The following is an 18,898-nucleotide window of genomic DNA, read 5'->3' as shown; positions in this document are numbered from 1 at the left end:
AAGAAGCAACAAACCAATGCCATGAAAAACATCCATGTATACATTTTCTAATCTGCTTTTCCTCACAAGGGTTGCGGGCGTGCTGAAGCTGATCCCACCTGATTTATAGGGCAGTAAGCGGGCTACACCCTGAAGTGGTTGCCAGCCAATTGAAGGGCACACATAGGCAAACAATCATCCGCGCTCACCCTCACACATAGGGGCAATTTAGAGTGTGCCATCAACCTGCCATACATATTTTTGGGGATGTGGGAGGAAACCGGATCACCAGGAGAAAACCCACGCAGGCACGAGCATTAAAAAACACTGCTATTAAAAAGCTTCCTTACCTCCCCCGAAGTGTGCCTCCTGTCAGGGAGCACCAGAGTGTTGGCGTGGCTGCCCGGAACTATGGTCGAACCGACACTCATTCTGGGTCCAACTAGCATGTAGCGCTTGTCTCCTGATCTGTACTGGATGCTGTGACACAGCGTGCCGTCATAATTGGCGTCTTGTAGATATTTGGAAGTGTACTCTGTGGATTTGGAGCACTGCATGGCGATCAGCACGATGATGCTGATGACAAAAAGGAGCGACACCGAGCCCAAAGTGATGATGAGATAAAAAGTCACGTTGTCCTCCTCGTCCACTTTTGCTGCACTTTTGATGTCGGAAGCTGCAAAAGCTTCCTTGGGCTCTACAAGCTTGACGGTAACAGTGGCTGTTGCCGAGAGTGACACGTTGCCGTTGTCTTTGACCAGGATGAGCAGTCGATGCTCAGCCTCGTCCGTCTCCGTGAAGGAGCGAAGTGTTCGGATCTGGCCGGTGTAGCGGTCCAAAGAAAACAGACTGTGGTCGCTCACTTGCTGCAGCGAAAACAGCAACCAGCCGTTATATCCGATATCGGCGTCATAGGCTCGGACTTTAGTCACCAAGTCTCCTGCTTTGAGATTCCGGGGAATTTCCTCCACCCCTTCGGCAGAACCGTTGGAGCTGACTGGATACAGGATGACTGGAGCGTTGTCGTTCTGATCCAGAATGAACACCTTCACTGTCACGTTGCTGCTGAGTGGAGGACTTCCACCATCGGTGGCCACCACTTGGAAATGGAAACTTTTCAGCATCTCAAAGTCAAAGCTTTTTAATGCCAGAATGTCTCCCGTTTCAGAATTAATATTCAGAAATGATGCGTGCCCATTTTCTTTTGCCGTGTTCCTCAAAATGTGGTAAGAAATTAGTGCGTTTTCACCTTCGTCACGATCAAATGCCTTGACGCAAAATATAGAATCACCCGGTTTATTATTTTCACTAATGTAGAACGTGTAAGGATTCTGTAAAAATTCCGGGCTGTTGTCATTTGTATCGGATAAAAAAACACTGATCACCTGTTTGGAGGTAAGAGCTGGTTCACCCGAGTCTTGAGCAATTATCGCTATATCGTATGCCCGTTTCTGCTCCCTGTCAAGCTGGGACTTAGTAACAACAGCAAACATGTTATCCTGCATAGATGCAGTTAACATAAAGGGGGACTCTTCGGAAACATTAATTATTATTTTGCTGTTAAGGTCAGAGTCTAAATCCTTAACACTGACGACAGCTACTGTTGTCCCGGGTCTCGAGTCTTCGGAAACTGCGCGAGACAAAGACGTGACTTCTATCTCCGGACGATTATCATTCATATCAATAATTTTAATAATTACACTTTTATCCGTTTTAAATGGAATATTTCCTTTATCCGATGCCTGGATGTCAATGTCATAACTGTCTTGCTCCTCATAATCAACGTTGCCCTTCACAATTATTTCCCCAGTGACAGAATCTATGTCAAATAATTGTCTAATTTTATCTTTGATGTCACTTCCAAACGAATAAACAACTTCCCCGTTGGAGCCGAAATCCGAATCCGTTGCATTAACTTGAATGACAGTTGTGCCCACCGGGGCGTTCTCTTGCAATGTTACCGAATAAGACTCTTTCGTGAACACCGGCATGTTGTCGTTCACGTCCAGAACCTCGATGAGGATTTCAACCGAGCCCGTTTTGGGGGGTGTACCCCCATCTATGGCTGTCAGCACCAGTTTGTGGTTGCGTTTGCTCTCTCTGTCAAGCTGCCTCTGCAACTGCAAAATTGGCGTTTTGCCGTCTCGCCCTCGGTCTTTCACCTCCAAGCGGAAGTGATCGTTTTGACTGATTTTGTACTGTTGCACCGAATTTAGACCACCGTCCGGGTCATATGCATTCTGCAGCTGATATTTAGCACCCGGCAAAGCGGACTCGAATATTTCCAGTCTTTTTGTCTTCTCCGGGAACGTGGGGGTGTGGTCGTTTATATCTATTATTTCCACGGTGATATAATGCACCTCCAGTGGGTTGTCGAGTACGGTTTTAAGATTAATCAGGCACGCATTACTCTCCTTACAAACCTCTTCTCGGTCAATTTTACGGTTTGCATAAAGGGCGCCGTCGTTCTCATTTACCTTAAAGAGCTGTTCACTCGAGCTGGACATAATGCGGAAGCCCCTCTGCTTTATTGAAGCCAGGTCTATTCCTAAATCCTTCGCAACATTCCCAACAAAAGTCCCCGCATTGAGCTCCTCAGATATGGAATATCTGTGCTGTGCGGAAGCAAAACGGACGCATAAAAATAAGGCCAAGACTCCGAGCAAGGGCCGGCGCTCCCGTCCTCTTTGTTCCATGTTGAGCGACCAAAATAGAGATCCAAACATGTCCAAAATGTCCCCGTCTTTCTAGTATATTTTTGTCATTGCAGACTGCAAAATAACAGCACCCACAACTCCATTTTGCGCTGTTGAATTCAAAAAAGCGTGAAAATACTCACGAGCATGAAAGGATCAACGTGGGTTAGTCCAAACGTGTCAGCTGAATGCTGTCTAATCACCAGCCTGAAGATTGAATGGGCGGGCTCAGCATGTGCGCTTCAACGTTAAATGCCTTACGTGGTAGCATACTGCCACCCCGTGATTGTGTGGAAGACAGGGGTCACATTTATTTTTCAGACAACAAGACAACAATTCCTGCAAATGCTCACACACGCTTGCAGACGTGTTGAGCTCCACACATTCAAATAAAAATAGACTGCTATCAAATCTCTCGAACTCAACATCGTGCGTTCAATTGCAATTTGATAAAATATCAAGACAGTGTGAGAGAAAGGTCGTATTTTGGTGAAGGAAACATAATTTTCTTTGCGGATATGATCACGTTTTCAAAAAGAGTGGCCTATTCACTAAGTGCTCATTGAAACTTCCTTTGAGCGTATGTGATCAGTTTCCCGCAATGAACCCACCACAATCATGCAGTTGATGCACCAGGTAGTCAGAAAACAACCCATTACACTTTAATCCATCGCAGGAACACCTGACATTCTTAATGATCACATAAAAGCAAGTTTTAGAATTCGTCATACATTCAACAAGCATGTCATCCAAACATTCTGATCCACACGAAAACATCATCCTTGCTATCACGCAAACATAAGCTCTGCATCAATTTAAGTGAAAATATAAGAAACCCGAAGCACAAGAAGCCCGATGCAATTTACTACACTGAATCGTCGTGCTGAAAAGGCGTGGCTAAAATTAGGTGTTTTCCGCGACGTTTCGGGACAGACGTGTGGAAACAAGAACAAGATTTCCAGCACCATGGACAGCAACGTTGCAGTGCAAGTGAGCGTAATTTACAGAAACCACATCATTTTCCCTTGTCTTGGTATCATCTGCACATTTGTTAGGTATGGAGACCCATTAATATTAATTCTACTTTATTCGAGATGGTGCACATCCAGTCTGGGCTCCGACCATTCCTTTAGAATGAAGAGATGTAGTCATAGGTGGTGTCATTCAGCAGTATGAGAAGTGTATTTCAGATCACAACAATTCCATAATTGGCTAAATGTTTTGAGTACCACAATTACCTGAAAGTTAAGACTAGCGTGTGAGAAATTGTGTTGGTAGCTTTTACCTACGGCCAGTAAAGTACAAATAATAGAGTGGTCAATGAGGACACGCATCATTCATGTTGTTGTTTTCTTATTTTCACTGCTAAAGTGAAAACATTGATAAACTTTAGTTGAGTTGTTGAAATAACAAGGTAAAAAAAAAAAGATCAAATATTTTTTTTAAAAACCCCCAAAGGTAATGCATCACATCTTCCAAGCAACACATTTTAAAATGAAACCCCATGTGCAATACATAACCACTGCATGTGTTGAATAAATCTTAAAACTATTCAACAACAGATGAATTGAAACACTAAAGGTTGCAGGCAGGCTATCATTCTGAAGCTTCCTTACCTCCCCCGACGTATGTCTCCTGTCAGGGAGCACCAGAGTGTTGGCATGGCTGCCCGGGACTACGGTCGAACCGATACTCATTCTGGGTCCGACTAGCATGTAGCGCTTGTCTCCTGATCTGTACTGGATGCTGTGACACAGCGTGCCGTCATAATTGGCGTCTTGCAGATATTTGGAAGTGTACTCTGTGGATTTGGAGCACTGCATGGCGATCAGCACGATGATGCTGATGACAAAAAGGAGCGACACCGAGCCCAAAGTGATGATGAGATAAAAAGTCACGTTGTCCTCCTCGTCCACTTTTGCTGCACTTTTCACATCGGAAGCTGCAAAAGCCTCTTTGGGCTCTATGAGCTTGACGGTCACGGTGGCTGTTGCCGAGAGCGAAATGTTGCCGTTGTCTTTGACCAGGATGAGCAGTCGATGCTCAGCCTCGTCCGTCTCCGTGAAGGAGCGAAGTGTTCGGATCTGGCCCGTGTAGCGGTCCAAAGAAAACAGACTGTGGTCGCCGACTTGCTGCAGCGAAAACAGCAACCAGCCGTTATATCCGATATCAGCGTCATAGGCTCGGACTTTAGTCACCAAGTCTCCTGCTTTGAGATTGCGGGGTATTTCCTCCACCCCTTCGGCAGAACCGTTGGAGCTGACTGGATACAGGATGGCTGGAGCGTTGTCGTTCTGATCCAGAATGAACACCTTCACTGTCACGTTGCTGCTCAGTGGAGGACTTCCACCATCGGTGGCCACCACTTGGAAATGGAAACGTTTCACCGTCTCAAAGTCAAAACTTTTTAATGCCGATATTTGTCCATTTTCTGAATTGATATTTAAACTGTGCAAATAAATGTGTTCCTTCTCTCTTCCATCTCTTAAAATGTGATATGTAATGTGGGCATTTTCACCTTCATCGTGGTCAAATGCGCTCACCGAAAAGGCGGACTGGCCTGGAGGGTTGTTCTCAGTCACGTAAAATGTGTAAGGGCTCGAGGAAAACTCTGGACTGTTGTCATTCACATCTGAGACAGCAAAAGTTATGCTTTTTTCAGACGACAAAGAGGGCACACCTGCATCTCTCGCAACTACTCTAACCTCATATGTGGATTGCTGTTCTCTATCCAATGGTGATTTTGTGACGATAGAATACATGTTATCTTGTGTTGAAGGCATTAATATAAAGGGGACATTTTCACTGAGTGAGCAAATTACTTTTCCATTCAGACCAGAGTCTTCATCAAGTACACTGATTAATGCTACAGTGGTTCCCGGTCTTGCATCTTCTTTTATTGCGCTGGAAAATGACGTCACTTCGATCTCTGGAGTGTTGTCATTCATATCAATTATTTTTACGAGGACACTTTTTTCTGTCTGAAAAGGAGCAGATCCTTTATCAGAAGCCTGTATGTCAATTTCATAGCTTTCCTCTAATTCCGAATCAATCAGAGCTTGTACAGTTATTACACCTGTTTGAGGATTTATGCTGAACAGTTCACGTATTTTGCTATTTACATTATTTCCTAATGTATAGATAATTTCACTATTGGTGCCCTCATCTGAATCCGTGGCATTCACTTGTATAACAGTCGTGCCAATTGGCGTATTTTCATGCAGAAGCACTGAATAATTATCTTCAATGAAAACAGGCACATTATCATTAACATCTAAAACACGCACCCATATTTCAGCAGTTCCGGATTTACTCGGTTTTCCTCCGTCAATAGCTGACAAGAGTAATTTGTGTTTGCTCTTTGCTTCTCTGTCGAGCGACTTGAACAATACTAACATTGGTATTTTACCATCCTTTCCTCGTTCTTTCACTTCCAAACGAAAATGATCATTTGCACTGAGTTTATAGTCCTGAACCGAAAAGGGCCCGACGTCGGGGTCGTGTGCAGCTTGCAGCTGGAGGCGCAAACCCGGTAAAGCAGATTCTGAAATTTCCAGACGTGATGCGTTCACGGAGAAGCTTGGAGAGTGGTCGTTAATGTCGAGCACCTCCACGCTGACATAGTGAATTTCCAGCGGGTTTTCCAACAACGTTTTGAGCTGAATTACACACGCGCTGCTGCGCTCGCACACCTTCTCCCTGTCGATGACTCGGTCCACATAAAGCAGACCGTCACCGTGGTTGACGCTAAAGAACGTCTCTGATGAGCCCTCGACGATGCGGTACCCTCGCCCTTTCAGCGTGGCCTTGTCGAGTCCCAAATCCTTCGCTATGTTCCCCACAACAGTTCCTTCTTTCACCTCTTCTGCGATGGAATATCTGATCTGTGCGCAAACTCCGCTCCACGACAAAATAAGCACAGCAATCAAAGCAAACAATCGCCTTTGACCAACAGATGAGTCACGTCCTCCACGATTCATAATGATGGAGCAGCAATATCCACAGTGAAAAAAAATACCTTTGCCAAATGGCAATATATTCTAAAACTGTATGGTTAAGTAAACCCAACCACAGCGCTGACTATAGTCACCGTGTGCGCCCAGAATGCACCAAGCGCTATTGTGTAAAAATCCACCCGACAAAGGGGAGGATCTTTTTTTTTTTTTGACAAAGAGATTCTCTCCGAGCACATTCGTGCACATACTGACACCAAGTGATCGCCTCCGATATGTCGGATACGGAGACTTTCATCATTATATCACAAATATACACAGGTACCCCTCAATGAAAGACATGAACGATTTCGATCTAACAAAAAAAACGGAAAAAGAATTAAGAATCGTTGTGCAATCATACAACGAGAAGGCAAACACTTGGCCTACCGATTCAGCATCACACTGCACTCCTAAATTAATGTTTAGTTCCGAAATTCGCCACTGACATTTGGACTACCAAATCATATCCAACAAAAATTTTAAAGGCTTTATAGCTTGAAACCGTGGCACTTGTGTATGACACAACATTTATTCTTTGGAATATTTGTTTCATGTCGTCGGTTCCAGATTAGTAATAAAACAGGTCGCTTGGGATCTTGAAGTGAGTCCCGGTCTGCTTTTGGCATGAAAAAACAAATATTTAACGAAGACTTTTATTTTGAAGGACACGCATCAGAAAAGTGCAGCGGTCTCACGATAGCCGTGAACACGTGACGTGACTAACACGACTCAAATGTGTGGAGTTTGGATGCCAGCTACAGAAGGGTAAATATTTAATGTTTATTGTGTATTTTTGCACATATAAAAACACGAGGCAGCGTGCTCTTTTGATATTGTGTGCACTTATAATAGAGCTAAGTCACATCCACCTCCGTTTGAGCTCACTGCTAAACTGTAAAATGTCAAATATCGTGGCGTATTTGTTATTGTTTTATTAATGTTTTTAATGTTCCTGATATATGTACCTGTGTAAAAAATGTATATACTGTAGGGGGCACTATTTATTTACTGTTGTGCGAATAACTGCAACTTTAATCTTTGAATACCTGTACTGTTTTTTTTTTACTGCAGTACTGTAAAGCAAACCACTATGAAATGCAAATTTGATCTGAATATAGATTATTGCTTGATGAGGCCAGACCCCATCATAAGCGTGACTCCTGATGGGAAGTATGACTGCCGGAAACTCAAAGAGAAGCAATGCTCGTGTGTTATTTCAAGTGTAATATACCTACAAATAAATAACAGCCAACTGAAACAACAGCAGGAGGATGCCATGTGCTTTTCATTACGATATGCATAACCCAAATTCCTCACCAAAATCAGTTGAGAATCAACATTTTAAAACAATCAGAAGTGTTCAGGGCACAAATCGCTTATTGTGAGCAAACACTGCATTGGGGGGTTCTCTTACCTCCCCCGACGTATGTCTCCTGTCAGGAAGCACCAGAGTGTTGGCGTGGCTGCCTGGGACCATGGTCGAACCGATATTCATTCTGGGTCCGACTAGCATGTAGCGTTTGTCTCCTGATCTGTACTGGATGCTGTGACACAGCGTGCCGTCATAATTGACGTCTTGCAGATATTTGGAAGTGTACTCTGTGGATTTGGAGCACTGCATGGCGATCAGCACGATGATGCTGATGACGAAAAGGAGCGACACCGAGCCCAAAGTGATGATGAGATAAAAAGTCACGTTGTCCTCCTCGTCCACTTTTGCTGCACTTTTCACATCGGAAGCTGCAAAAGCCTCTTTGGGCTCCACGAGTTTGACGATCACGGTGGCTGTTGCCGAGAGCGACACGTTGCCGTTGTCTTTGACCAAGATGAGCAATCGATGTTCAGCCTCGTCCGTCTCCGTGAAGGAACGAAGTGTTCGGATCTGGCCCGTGTAGCGGTCCAACGAAAACAGACTGTGGTCGCTGACTTGCTGCAGCGAAAACAGCAACCAGCCGTTATATCCGATATCGGCGTCATAGGCTCGGACTTTAGTCACCAAGTCTCCTGCTTTGAGATTCCGGGGAATTTCCTCCACCCCTTCGGCAGAACCGTTGGAGCTGACTGGATACAGGATGACTGGAGCGTTGTCGTTCTGATCCAGAATGAACACCTTCACTGTCACGTTGCTGCTCAGTGGAGGACTTCCACCATCGGTGGCCACTACTTGGAATTGGAAACTTTTCACCGTCTCAAAATCAAAACTTTTTAATGCTGCGACGTCTCCATTTTCAGAATTTATATTCATAAAAGATGTTACTGTGTTATCCTTTTCAGTTCGAGCTATTTTGTATTGAATAACCGCATTTTCATTCACATCATTATCAATTGCCTTTAAGGAGAATACTGATGCTCCTGCGATGTTGTTTTCTACCAGGTAAAAATTAAACGGGCTTTGTTCAAAACGTGGATTGTTGTCATTCACATCAGACAACTCGATGTCAAATGTCCTAGAACTAGACAAAGGAGGATCTCCACAATCTGTAGCTTGAATTGTTATTTCATAATGAGAAACTTCTTCACGATCCAAGAATCCCTTTGTAACAACTGAATATGTGTTCTCCTTATAGGAAGGTTTTAATTCAAAAGGGACATTGTTGGTGATATGCAAAATGATTTTACCATTCACACCAGAGTCTTTATCCTTAACACTAATGAGGGAAATAACCGTACCAGGCTTTGAGTCCTCTAACACTTTATTTGACAGTGACGTCACTTCGATGACAGGCGGATTGTCATTGACATCTTTTATTTTCACAACCACGCGACACCTGCTTGTCAGTGGTGGCGTTCCTTTGTCAGAGGCCTCAATTTCAATTTTATAAATCTCAGATTCTTCGTAGTTCACCGGCCCTTTCAACTTAATTTGGCCACTCAAGCTATCGATTTCAAAAATATCAGACACTTTGCTTGCCAAAGTCTTGCTCAGGCTATATTCTATTTCACCGTTCGTACCTTCGTCTGGATCTGTTGCGTTCACTCGTGCTACAATTGTACCACCTGCCACATTTTCGTAAATTTCAACATTATAAGTGTCCTGATTAAAAATGGGTCGATTATCATTGATGTCAAGCACAATAATGGAAACATTAAGCATGCCTGACTTTTGAGGTTTCCCTCCATCTATTGCAGTAACAAATAGGAAGTGCTTATTTTTATGCTCTCTGTCTAATGACCTCTTCAGAACCAAAAACGGTATTTTTTCATCGTCACTTTGAACAATATCAAGTTCAAAATGTTCATTAGGCGATAGCGTGTACGTGCGCACCGAGTTCATTCCAGCATCTGGATCGCTGGCTGCGTGCAGCTGGAATCGTGTTCCTGGTGATGAATGTTCAGCTATTTCAAAAATCTGTTTCTTTTGGGAAAAAACAGGACTGTGGTCGTTCACATCTGTGATTTCCACCACTACATAATGCACCTCAAGGGGATTCTCAACCAGGACCTTGAGCTCCAGCAAGCAGGCGGCGCTCCCCTGACAAAGCTCCTCCCGGTCAATTTTGCGTCGGACTTGCAGGGCGCCATTGTCTGCGTTTACCTCGAAATATGCGTCCACGGCTCCCGACACCACCCTGAAACGTCTGTCACTCAGTGCGCTTCTGTCCAGCCCGAGATCTTTTGCAACATTTCCCACAACAGTTGCAGTCGCCATTTCCTCGGGAATAGAGTAACGGAGCTCGGCCAAAGCACGCTCCCCGAAAACCATCAGCAGAGATGAATGCAGAAGAAAGCACAAAAAGCTCCTTGTTTTCCGTCCTTGTTCTCCTTTCATTGTTATTTAAACAAGACAAGCGCTCCACACACACACTCAAAAATAATAATGATAAATCTGTCCAGTCCCAGCGATGGTGGCAATCTCATCAGAAATCAAACCGCACTATTCGGAGTCCCGGAACAAATGAACGCTCTCTTCGGATTGCAGACAAAAGCCGACAGCAGGACCCGCTTGTTAATGGCCTTATTTGTGTTACAGTGACATCTGCAGGATATTATAAATAGTTTCATTATCAATTATCAAATACATGCACTATACCATGTGACTTTATTCATTAAGAAAATGAAAGAACAACAATCATATGTAATAAATAAATAAATAATCAGGAAGTAATTGCTATGGGAGACAGATTTAGTCTTCAATAGTGGTGGCTGTTTTTTCTATTAAAATAAGAAAACGTACTTAAAAATATCTGTACTCGTGAAAAATAGACTAGTCAAAAGTTTAAGCAATTACACAGTTCCCTCTTTTCCTCGAGCGAAAGAATACAGTAGAAATTTCAGCACCTTGGAGAGCAGCATGATCCTCTCCTCACTTCCCTCATCCGACCAAAAAATTATTTTAAAACCTACTTTCTTCATAGTTAGGCACCACTTTTTGGGATCCAGAGAGCAGTACACAGTTACCTCTTGGCAAGGAGATGATGATTGACAAGACTGGACCTCGTCAGTCCGACCAAAAGTAATGACAGACTGAAATTTCATTTGTTACAGGAAAGCAGGAACTGTATTGCACGGTAGTGAAAAGATTATGATTTCAACGATACATCCCTCTACACACATGTCGGACAGGGGATTAACATGTCAATCAACAATGCAGTGCACAGCCTTTGAAGGTTATTGTTTGTCAGATTCTTACCTCCACTGAAGTGTGTCTCCTGTCAGGGAGCACCAGAGTGTTGGCGTGGCTGCCCGGGACTACGGTCGAACCGATACTCATTCTGGGTCCAACTAGCATGTAGCGCTTGTCTCCTGATCTGTACTGGATGCTGTGACACAGCGTGCCATCATAATTGGCGTCTTGCAGATATTTGGAAGTGTACTCAGTGGTTTTGGAGCACTGCATAGCGATCAGCACGATGATGCTGATGACAAAGAGGAGCGACACCGAGCCCAAAGTGATGATGAGATAAAAAGTCACATTGTCCTGCTCGTCCACTTTTGCTGCACTTTTGATGTCAGAAGCTGCAAAAGCTTCTTTGGGCTCTACAAGCTTGACGGTAACGGTGGCTGTTGCAGAGAGCGACACGTTGCCGTTGTCTTTGACCAGGATGAGCAATCGATGCTCAGCCTCGTCCGTCTCCGTGAAGGAGCGAAGTGTTCGGATCTGGCCCGTGTAGCGGTCTAAAGAAAAGAGACTGTGGTCGCTGACTTGTTGCAGTGAAAACAGCAACCAGCCGTTATATCCGATATCGGCGTCATAGGCTCGGACTTTAGTCACCAAGTCTCCTGCTTTGAGATTGCGGGGAATCTCCTCCACCCCTTCGGCAGAACCGTTGGAGCTGACTGGATACAGGATGACTGGAGCGTTGTCGTTCTGATCCAGAATGAACACCTTCACTGTCACGTTGCTGCTCAGTGGAGGACTTCCACCATCGGTGGCCACCACTTGGAAATGGAAACTTTTCAGCGTCTCAAAGTCAAAACTTTTTAGTGCAGTGATCTGCCCATTCTCTGAATTTATATGTAGAAAAGATGTGACATCATTTTCAATCCCTGCTCTAATAATATTGTAAGAAATAGCGGCATTTACATTCACATCCTTATCTGTTGCGCTAACAGAAAACACTGACTGTCCAGCAACATTATTTTCTGAAAGGTAAAAGTTAAGTGGGTACTGGTGGAAATGTGGTTTATTATCATTCACATCTGATATTTGAATGCTTAATGTCTGAAAAGTAGACAAGGGGGGTTCACCACAGTCTGTGGCCGTGATGGTTATTTTGTACTGTGAGACTTCCTCTCTATCTAAATATTCCTTGGTGACGACTGAGTAAATGTTTTCTTTGTAGGAAGGTTTTAATTCAAATGGCACATCATTGGCAATCTGTGAAATAATTTTACCATTCACAGCAGAGTCTTTATCCGTTATACTAATGAGTGAAATCACTGTCCCGGGTTTGGAGTCTTCAGACACTTTGCTTGACAGGGATGTGACTTCTATTTCAGGAGGGTTATCATTGACATCTTTTATTTTAACAACAATTCGACACCTCCCAGTTAAAGGAGGCTGCCCTTTATCAGATGCATGAATATCAAGTCTATAAATCTCCACGTCCTCAAAATCAACAGGCCCTTTCAACTTAATGAGCCCACTTACCTTGTCTAATTCAAAAATGTCGTTCGCATTTTGCAATGTTTTGCCCAGGCTATATTCTATTTCACCATTTGTTCCTTCATCGGGATCTGTTGCATTTACCCTTGTAATACTTACGCCAATTGGCACATTTTCTTTTATTTCCACGGTGTAAGTGTCTTGACTAAACGCCGGGCGGTTATCATTAACATCAAGAACAATAATTGTCACATTTAGTGTGCTTGATTGTTGTGGCTTCCCTCCGTCAACTGCAGTCACTAATAGCAAATGCTGACTATTCTGTTCTCGGTCTAAAGGCCTTTTAAGTACCAAAAAAGGTATTTTCTCCTCGTCATTGGGGCTTATATCCAGTTCAAAATGGTCATTCGCCGTTAAAGTGTATGTGCGCACCGAGTTCGTTCCAGCATCTGGATCACGAGCTGCGAGCAGCTGAAAACGCGTCCCAGGAGACGAAAGCTCCACTATTTCAAATACCTGCTCCTCGTCTGAAAAGCTCGGGGAATGATCGTTCACGTCAGTAATTTCCACCACGACGTGATGCATTTCCAGCGGGTTTTCAACGAGAATTTTCAGCTCCATGGCACACGCTGCGCTGCCCTCACAAAGCGACTCTCGGTCGATTTTCCTACGGACCTCCAATGCACCACTGTCAGGCCTGACGTGGAAAAACGTCTCTTTCGTCCCAGACACCACGCGAAACTGTCGATCCACCAGAGAATACTTATCCAGGCCAAGATCCTTGGCAACATTTCCAACCACAGTTCCCTCTTTCACCTCCTCTGGAACGGAGTAACGAAGTTCAGCCCAAGCTCGTTCTCCCAAATAAAAATGCAGAGACAAAACAAAAGCCAGCCAGCGGCCGCAACCTTTTCCACTCCCCATCGTTCCAACAGTCATGAAAGACACGATGTCCTCTCTTCTTTTCTAAACAATATACCGTCCCTTTCAGAGCGATGAAAATATGTCTCTGTGGAAAGTACATACAAATCCTCCTGGTCCACGTATCTGTTTTGAATGGCGAGCTGTGGCAAACAAAGGATGTTCCAAGGGTGGGACTGCGTCCGTTTTGCGCTTGCTGATATTACAGTGACACCAAGGGGAAGGAATATTACTGCCGTAATTCATATCACGGCACAACCCGTAAGGAATGTTAATTTAGAGCCGCCAATCAAATCCCCTATGGAAGTGCATATATTTTAGTGCAACAGCCAGCAGGCTACACAACCTCAGAGTGCAACATCCACAACGTTTTAAATCGTGACACAAATTGCTGCTTTTGTTTTTCTGCCTTCCCCGTTTTTAATGTGCAGTTTAGAATTGCCTGATTAAATTGCACAAATTCCGACAATGGCGTCAGGGATCAACGTTATTGACATTTCATTTTGCATTTTACTTTGCTTTCCAATGATAAACGATTAAAAAATATATTTTCGCGACTTCTATTGCATAGAGTGCTTAAAAGTAGGGCATTGTGCAAATAAACTGGAATCTCAAGTGTTGAAAACGAATCAATCGTTATTAATATGAATGAGAAGAACTGATGTAAGTCAAACACTAAATATATTTAGCAACACCCTTTTTCTCACATTGCTAAGAGTAAATTTTGAGAGTAAATCAACCAGCAGCGAGGCCATAAACCTCTTAAATTAAAACGTAAGTCTTTTCAATGGGGAGCAGAATGGATTTCTACTTTTTTAAATGAAAACTGTGTCATTCATTTGCTCCGTTAGTGCAGAGTAAACCATTAAAAGCTTCTTTCAGAAGGTTACAATACAACACGATTAAGCTCTCCCGTCCATGTTTACAAACGATTGAATATGAAGAGGGGAAGTCTTGAATGTAACCCATGTCAGGCATATGGGATTCAGTCCATGACAAGGAAATACAAAACAGTTTGTGGTTCTGGTTGTCCGAAAGTAGCCACGACAGAGCCAAAAAGTACAATTTGACGCAAGGGGTATAATATTGACATGTTTAAACAGTTAAAGTTTTAAATTATGAAATCAGACAACAAAAAATCTCTGCCATTGGAAAAATCTGCTCTAGCTAAAATAGAAAAAGGAAGCAAGGCGGACACAAACATGATGTGTAATTGTTAGTGAAGAATGCCAGAAACCCTTTATCACTTGTCTCCAAAATCACATATGAAGATTTTGAAAAAGAAACAATCGAATTAAAGTTCTTACCTCCCCCGAAGTGTGTCTCCTGTCAGGGAGCACCAGAGTTTGGCTGCCCGGGACTACGGTCGAACCGATACTCATTCTGGGCCCGACGAGCATGTAGCGCTTGTCTCCTGATCTGTACTGGATGCTGTGACACAGCGTGCCATCATAATTGGCGTCTTGCAGATATTTGGAAGTGTACTCTGTGGATTTGGAGCACTGCATGGCGACCAGCACGATGATGCTGATGACAAAAAGGAGCGACACCGAGCCCAAGGTGACGATGAGATAAAAAGTCACATTGTCCTCCTCGTCCACTTTTGCTGCACTTTTGATGTCGGAAGCCGCAAAAGCTTCTTTGGGCTCGACAAGCTTGACGGTCACGGTGGCTGTTGCCGAGAGCGAAACGTTCCCGTTGTCTTTGACCAGGATGAGCAGTCGATGCTCAGCCTCGTCCATCTCCGTGAAGGAGCGAAGTGTTCGGATCTGGCCCGTATAGCGGTCCAAAGAAAACAGAGTGTGGTCGCTCACTTGCTGCAGCGAAAACAGCAACCAGCCGTTATATCCGATATCGGCGTCATAGGCTCGGACTTTAGTCACCAAGTCTCCTGCTTTGAGATTGCGGGGAATTTCCTCCACCCCTTCGGCAGAACCGTTGGAGCTGACTGGATACAGGATGACTGGAGCGTTGTCGTTCTGATCCAGAATGAACACCTTCACTGTCACGTTGCTGCTGAGTGGAGGACTTCCACCATCGGTGGCCACCACTTGGAAATGGAAACTTTTCACCGTCTCAAAGTCAAAGCTTTTCAGGGCTGAAATTTGTCCATTGTCAGAATTAATGTTGAGGAAAGATGCAATGTCACTTGTCTTCCCATCTCTAAATATTTGGTATGAAATGGCCGCATTTTCATCGACGTCTTTTTCTGTTGCACTCACGGAAAATACATATGTTCCGGCAATATTGTTTTCAAAAAGATAGAATTCTAACGGAGTTTGTTGAAAATGTGGACTGTTATCATTTACGTCAGCCACTTGGATGCTCAGAGTTTTAATTGCCGATAGAGGAGGCTGACCACAATCTATAGCTTTTATTATTAATTCATATTGTGGCGCATCCTCTCTATCCAAAAATGTTTTGGTGACAACTGAGTACATGTTCTCCTTGTAAGACGGTTTTAATTCAAATGGTACGTTATTTGTAATCTGTGAAATAACTTTAGCATTCACACCGGAGTCTTTATCTGTGACACTAATAAGGGAAATAACTGTACCGGGTTTAGAATCTTCAGACACTTTTTTTGACAGTGATGTCACTTCTATTTGTGGAGCATTATCATTGACATCTTTGATTTTTATTATAATTCTACACTCTCCTGTCAGAGGAGGTGTTCCTTTATCTGATGCATCAATTTCCAGCTCATACACATCTTTTTCTTCAAAATCAATTCTTCCTTTTACATAAATCTCTCCAGTTCCTTTATCCATTTCAAAAATGTCATAAATATCTCTACTTAACGTTTTTGAAAAGATGTAGTCAATTTCTCCATTACTTCCTTCATCTGGATCTGTTGCGTTCACTCCGAATATGGACGTGCCCGTTTCAATATTTTCTGCAATTGTAATTTCATAAATCTCCTGGCTAAAAATGGGTCTATTGTCATTGCTGTCAAGAACAACAATGGACACATTTAGAGTGCCTGAAAGTGGAGGTTTATCTCCATCGACCGCTGTGACCAGCAGAGAATGTTTGTCCTTGTGTTCCCGGTCCAAAGATTTCTTCAGCACCAGAAATGGGACCTTTCCCACGTCGCTTTGACGGATATTGACCTCAAAATGATCATTTTGCGTCAAGGTGTATGTACGGATGGAGTTGGTCCCCGCGTCTGGATCCCGGGCTGTGTGCAATTGAAATCTCCTCCCTGCCAAAGTGTGCTCGGCGATTTGGAACATCTGCTCGCCTTCGGGGAAGCTCGGAGCGTGGTCGTTCACGTCTGCGATTTCGACCAACACGTAGTGGATTTCAAGAGGGTTTTCCACAATGATTTTGAGCTCCAGGAGACATAGAGCACCGCCCTGGCACAGCTCTTCTCTGTCAATATGTTTGTGCACATACAGAGCCCCATTGTTCGTATTTACCTCAAAAATAGACTCCTTGGATCCAGATACGACGCGGAACCGTCGATCGGTCAAGCTGCTGATGTCGAGCCCAAGATCCTTGGCGATGTTTCCCACCACAGTGCCGTCTTTTACCTCCTCAGGAACAGAGTACCTTATCTGAGCCCGAACATGCTCTCCAAACAAAATCAGCAGAGCCAGATAAAAGCCAAAGCAGAGGCGTCCCTTTTCACAGATTGTAGTACCGTTTCCCATGGTTATCCAACACAGAACCGAACCCAGTTCCGCTACCAGACACGGTTAGAAGAGCGGAATGACCGAACGCACTGCAGTATTTGGTCCGCGCGGCTTCCTTTGCTCCATTCTGACAAAAGACGAGTGAGAGGAGTGCCAAGTGATTTGTGGTCTCCTGATGTCATAGTGACACCACGAGGTAGCAAGCATGAACTGCATTTAGGACGTCATCACGTTCGTCACAAATATTACCTTGCCACACTGCAACGTTTTCTTTCATGGACAGAACCAAAACTATCCGCATTCTTGCTTAACAATCAAATCTACAACCATTCGTTTCATTAAATGAGGCAAAGTGTCTCGTCAACATAAATGATTCAACGATTCAGAACGACGACAAAAAAAAACCAAATAAAAAATAAAACATGTTTTTGCTAATCTGCACAATGAGTAACAGTTTTTTGCACAACGTGCACACAGAAATACTGCCACATCATTATCCTTCAAATTCTATAAACACACCCTGATTTTTGTATTGCATTGTCCAAAAAAAGACATTTGAAAAGCATCTGCAGAACACCACTCACTAATCAGGTAAAAGACAAAAAACAAACGAATCACGAACGTTACACCATTAAACTACTACGGGCCACAGATTAGATAGGACACGAAGTACAGTGTATGCACGAAACGTATAAACTTGGTAGACAAATTTTGCAAACTAAATTGACAAGCAGGTAAGATAGGGAAGTTTTGATATCAGTAATAAAAAACAAACAAACAAACAAACAGAAAGTAGAATTGGACCGTCAAAGCCACAAATCCACTCATCCAAGCATTTCTAATGAAATGTTTCTTAAACAAAACTGAAGTCAACTGTCAGACCATGAGTTATGTTTCTCATCAGTGATTACTTGACTGAACACATGCACATATGCAGTGTCATGAACATTCCAAACTATTTGGACACATCCATCCACCCATCCACTTTGTGATCAGCTTATCCTCACAAGTGTCGTGGGTGCGCCTGGGCCCTTCCAAGCCGTCTTCGGACAGGAGGCGAGGTACACCCTGAACCGGTTTCCAGCCAATCGCAGGGCACACATAGACAAACAACCATCCGCGCTCACACTCACGCCTAGGGACAATTTTGAGTGTTCAATCAGCCTGTCATGCATGTTTCCGGAATGTGGAAGGAAACCGGAATACCCGGAGAGAACCCACGCAGGCATGGACAGAATATGCAAACTCCACAAAAGAGACCAGAGCCGCGACCTCTGCACTGTGAGGCTGACGCGCTAACCAGTCAACTACTACGCCGCCCTATTTGCACACAATAATTGTTATATTCCAAGGGCAATAGAATTATGATATCTGAAGTATATGCAGTGTACCTCTCATTGACTAATGTCTGTTAAAAACGTAAACTTTTTGTATTGCAATATACTGAAAGGCCTTGAATGCACTGATCCAGTGAAAAAGTTCAAACCTTGCAAGGTACATTTAGCATTTCACTCAACTAACTTGTAGATGTAGGAGGATTCCCATGGGTGTGCTTTGGAATATGTGTACGTTTCGAAGAATCACAACAAAGTGTCAGAGCAATAATTCAACTGAGAGCAAATG

At 43.6% G+C, this 18,898-nt stretch overlaps 3 protein-coding genes and 1 pseudogene across 5 annotated transcripts in view; all 4 read right to left on the bottom strand.

The window, feature by feature from the left end:
• LOC147208457 (protocadherin alpha-C2-like) overlaps window positions 1-18,898 on the bottom strand; it is a 132,590-nt gene that overhangs the window by 111,094 nt on the left and 2,598 nt on the right. The window contains exon 1 of one of the 3 annotated variants that reach the window (XM_086135424.1): window positions 14,945-17,315. The exons of 1 other annotated variant lie outside the window; for it this stretch is intronic. In XM_086135424.1, the coding sequence (XP_085991550.1) occupies window positions 14,945-17,293 (2,349 nt within the window). In that variant the 5' untranslated portion in view covers window positions 17,294-17,315. Of the gene's footprint in view, window positions 1-329; window positions 2,676-14,944; window positions 17,316-18,898 lie in introns of those variants that run through there. One more of the 3 variants, XM_086135433.1, reaches the window with a different exon arrangement.
• On the bottom strand, window positions 3,761-6,655 carry LOC147208460 (protocadherin alpha-8-like). The gene is made up of 2 exons (XM_086106083.1): window positions 4,292-6,655; window positions 3,761-3,802 (listed from the first exon to the last, which is right to left on the bottom strand). The coding sequence occupies exons 1-2, from the start codon at window positions 6,653-6,655 to the stop codon at window positions 3,761-3,763; spliced, it is 2,406 nt and encodes an 801-aa protein (XP_085962209.1).
• On the bottom strand, window positions 8,031-10,537 carry LOC147208459 (protocadherin alpha-3 pseudogene; annotated as a pseudogene).
• On the bottom strand, window positions 11,289-14,392 carry LOC147208458 (protocadherin alpha-8-like). The gene is given in 3 exon segments (XM_086106082.1): window positions 11,289-13,574; window positions 13,577-13,624; window positions 14,345-14,392. Coding segments are annotated over 3 exon segments (2,382 nt in total).

This window comes from Hippocampus guttulatus, chromosome 2 (assembly GCF_054856545.1).
Source record: "Hippocampus guttulatus isolate MCC_2025c chromosome 2, RoL_Hgut_1.0, whole genome shotgun sequence".
In the NCBI taxonomy this organism is placed as follows: domain Eukaryota; kingdom Metazoa; phylum Chordata; class Actinopteri; order Syngnathiformes; family Syngnathidae; genus Hippocampus; species Hippocampus guttulatus.
Note: the sequence above shows the minus strand (reverse complement) of the source record. Positions and strands in the feature narration are given on the sequence as shown.